Here is a 3,957-nt window from a genome sequence, read left to right on the forward strand (position 1 = left end):
TGGTTTTTATATACAAACTTTATTGATGTCACGTCTGTGATGGGTAAAACACTGTTTTTTTTTAAAAACTGTGTTTTCTCATGTGAAGGAAATCTTCGAAACCTCTTTTCGAACTTAACAATATTATTCAGTTTAACTTTCAAAGCAAGGCAGTCACATACAAGTCTGTCGACACTGTTGAAGAAGCAGATGAAGCGGTTAATTATCCAACATAATTTTTAAATTTACTCGATCTGTTAGGGATACCATCACACGTACGGCAATTGAAAATTGGCTTGCCAATTATCATGTTGCGAAATTTCAACTAACCAAAACTTTGCAACGCCATGCGCCTTGCAGTAAAAAAAATAATCAGCGACGTCGTAGAAGCAACAATCTTGACAGGACCTTTCAGAAGTGAAATATCCTCATTCCTTGCAGTCATATGATTCCAACATATATGCCATTTAAATTTAAAATATTGTAATTTCCAATTTTATTGACGTTTGCAATTACCATAAACAAAGCTCAGCGCCCATCTTTAGAATTGTTGGTTTACATCTAGACACGGATTGCTTCTCACATGGTCAGTTATATGTGGCGTGTTCAAGAGTAGCTAAACCAGACAACCTCTATATCTCCACAGACAATGGAACAACAAAAAATGTTGTATACCCACAAGCACTGTGAAATTAAGCATATTAGAAACATGCGCATTCTAATTTATTTATTTCCCATTTAACTAGACTGAGCCACAGCAACGCGTGGCGGGTCCAGCTAGTCTATATAAATAAAAATGGAAATGTTCGTTCGTTCAAAATCGGTAGTCTCCGAAAGTTCTTCCCCGATTGCGTTGAAATTTTTACACAACGTTCCAATCTCATCCGCGCTGTTTTTTTATATACATACTATATTGATGTCAAGTCTGTGACGGGTATAATCTTGCTTTTTTTTGAAAAACTGTGTATTTCATGTGTTTTTCATGTAAAGGAAATTTTCGAAACCTCTCTACCTATTGCTTTGAAATTATGACACAACGTTGCATTCGAATAGGCGAGTGTTTTTATTTACCTACTATATACATTCTTCATTTGTGACAGAAAAAAACAAGCTTTTTTGAAAAACATCGCCATCTGTTGGACGTAAGAGCAACACTTGCCGTAATCTCCGAAAGTCCTTCACCGATTGCTTTGAAATTTTGAGACAACGTTCCATTCAAATACGTGCATGTTTTAATATCCTTACTATATAGATGCCACAGCTGCGACAAGTAAAAACATTCTTCTTTCGAAAAACAGCGCCATCTGCTACACGTAAGAGCATCACACGAAATATGTTATAATTCCATTTCAAGGTTTCCGATTGCATTCTTAATTTGAATTTTCGTAGAGTTTTATTTATTTTCATTTATATTTAATTTTTTTGTGTGACATTGCGTTGGAATTGATCTATGTTGTTTACCATACCGTTCATTTCGTTGGTATAATTTATTTGTCTCTTTTTCATTGTTTTTCAATTGTTTTTTTAGCTGTTCTTTTTTTTATCGAGATTCGTGGTGAAATTGAGCTGTGTCGATTGATTTGCTTTAAAATTGAAATATTTCGTTAGTATTTTTTTATTTTGTTTTGAAAACAAGTACATGTACAACAACTTTCTTCACGTTTTGTCAAAATGGTACGTTTGCGAAAACACTGATGTATTCGGAAGTGCCTACGTATTACAAATGGGATTTCAGTAGAAAATCATTTGAACGACGCAAACGAGAAGAGCGAGTCGATGGACAACCTGGCATATTCAAACAAACTACGACAGCCAGACTCTACACCGTGCATCCCAATCAGGATGAATGCTTCTTTCTTCGCATGCTGTTGGTAAATGTGCTCGGTACAACGTCTTTCCAGCAATTGAGATTTGTCAAAGGTGTAACACATGCCACTTTGCGTAATACATGTCAAGCTCTGAATTTATTGGAGAACGACAGACACTTGGATGTATGCATTAATGACGCGTCCAACACATCGCATCTAAATCAAATTCGTGTATTGTTTGCAATCATATTGACCACCTGCTCTCCTTCATCTCCAACAGAGTTATGGGAGAAATATAAATCGCACATGGCTGAAAATATTATCCGTCGAATACGCGAAGAAAATTCAAATATGAACATGGATTTCACAGCAGAAGTCTACAACGAAACGTTGATAATGATTGAAGATTTGGGCTTAGAAATCGCGAACAAAGTTCTCAATCAATTGGAAATGCCATCACCGAATCGATCTGCTGCTGCTTCGTTCGATGAAGAATTGCGTTGTGAACAAAATTACAACACTGGTGATCTGTTGTCGTATGTGCAATCAAATATTCCTAATCTAACGCCTGAGAGAAAAGGAATTTACGATAAAATAATTTTAACTGTCAATAACGGGCTTGGAGAAATCTTCTTAGATGCGCCAGGAGGAACTGGTAAACCTTCCTAATTAGATTGATTCTGGCAGCATTTCAATCCTAAATGTCATAACCTTAGCTCTTGCATCGCTGGGAATTAGCTGCGCGACACTGCTACCAGGTGGAAGAATTGCTACTTCGGCTTTGAAATTGCCATTGAACATGCAATTCATTGAAACTCCCCTGTGCAACATTTCCAAAGCATCCGGCATGGGAAAAATATTGCAGAAATGCAAACTTATTATTTGGGATGAATGCACAATGGCCCACAAAAAGTCGCTCAAGGCTCTTGCTCAATCATTAGAAGATTTGCTTAGAAACATCAGACCATTTGGGAACGCAATATTGCTTGAAAGAGATTTCAGGCAAACTTTACCTGTAATTCCTTGATCGCTATCAGCGGACGAAATAAATGCTTTCCTGAAATACCCTAATTTGTGGCGCTACGTAAAGACGCTAAAATTAACAACAAATATGTGTGTCCAGCTGCAAAAGGATCCATCAGCTGAGATATTCCCATAAATTTTTAGAAATTTGTAACGTAAACGTGCCGGTTGATCTGACCTCAGGACGAATTTCATTGCCTCGTAACTTCTACAATTTAGTGACATCAAAAGAAGAATTGGTTGAAAAAGTGCTTCTCAATTTTCAAACCAATTATAAGAATCACGATTGGCTGAGTGAACGAGCTGTTCTTGCGGCCAAGAACAAAGACGTTCGAACTTAACAATATTATTCAGTTTAACTTTCAAAGCAAGGCAGTCACATACAAGTCTGTCGACACTGTTGAAGAAGCGGTTAATTATCCAACATAATTTTTAAAATTATTTGATCTGTTAGGGATACATCACACGTACAGCAATTGAAAATCGGCTTGCCAATTATCATGTTGCGAAATATCAACTAACCAAAACTTTGCAACACCACGCGCCTTGCGGTAAAAAAATAATCAGCGACGTCGTAGAAGCAACAATCTTCACAGGACCTTTCAGAAATGAAATGTCCTCATTCCTTGCATTCATATGATTCCAACATATATACCATTTAAATTTAAGACATTGTAATTTCCAATTTGATCGGCGTTTGCAATCACCATCAACAAAGCTCAGCGCCCATCTTTAGAATTGTGCGGTTTACATCTGGACACGGATTGCTTCTCACATGGACAATTATATATTGCGTATTCAAGAGGAGGTAAACCAGACAACCTCTATATCTCCACAGACAATGGAACAACAAAAAATGTTGTATACCCACACGCACTGTGAAATTAAACATTAGAAACGTGCAATTTCTAATTTCTTTCTTTCCCATTTAAATAGACTGAGCCACAGCAACGTGTGGCGGGTACAGCTAATATATTAATATATATAGGGGTACCACCTCTGGTGCAAGTATAGGGACCCATAACCTGGGAGAAGAAAATAAAGAGTACTCAGAGAAGACCTTGTGGATCCTCACTGAACACTTTGATATTTTCTTCTCCTACCACCCCTATTCTTTTGGCATGTGTGTATATTTACCTAACTTTAT

At 37.0% G+C, this 3,957-nt stretch overlaps 1 protein-coding gene across 1 annotated transcript; it reads left to right on the forward strand.

Moving 5' to 3' along the window:
* Positions 1-1,673: 1,673 nt before the first annotated feature.
* On the forward strand, positions 1,674-2,456 carry LOC138364750 (uncharacterized). The gene has a single exon (XM_069324718.1). It carries the CDS (start codon positions 1,674-1,676, stop codon positions 2,454-2,456), a length of 783 nt encoding a protein of 260 aa, XP_069180819.1.
* The last annotated feature ends 1,501 nt before the right edge of the window (positions 2,457-3,957 follow it).

This window comes from Procambarus clarkii, chromosome 14 (assembly GCF_040958095.1).
Source record: "Procambarus clarkii isolate CNS0578487 chromosome 14, FALCON_Pclarkii_2.0, whole genome shotgun sequence".
Taxonomy (NCBI): domain Eukaryota; kingdom Metazoa; phylum Arthropoda; class Malacostraca; order Decapoda; family Cambaridae; genus Procambarus; species Procambarus clarkii.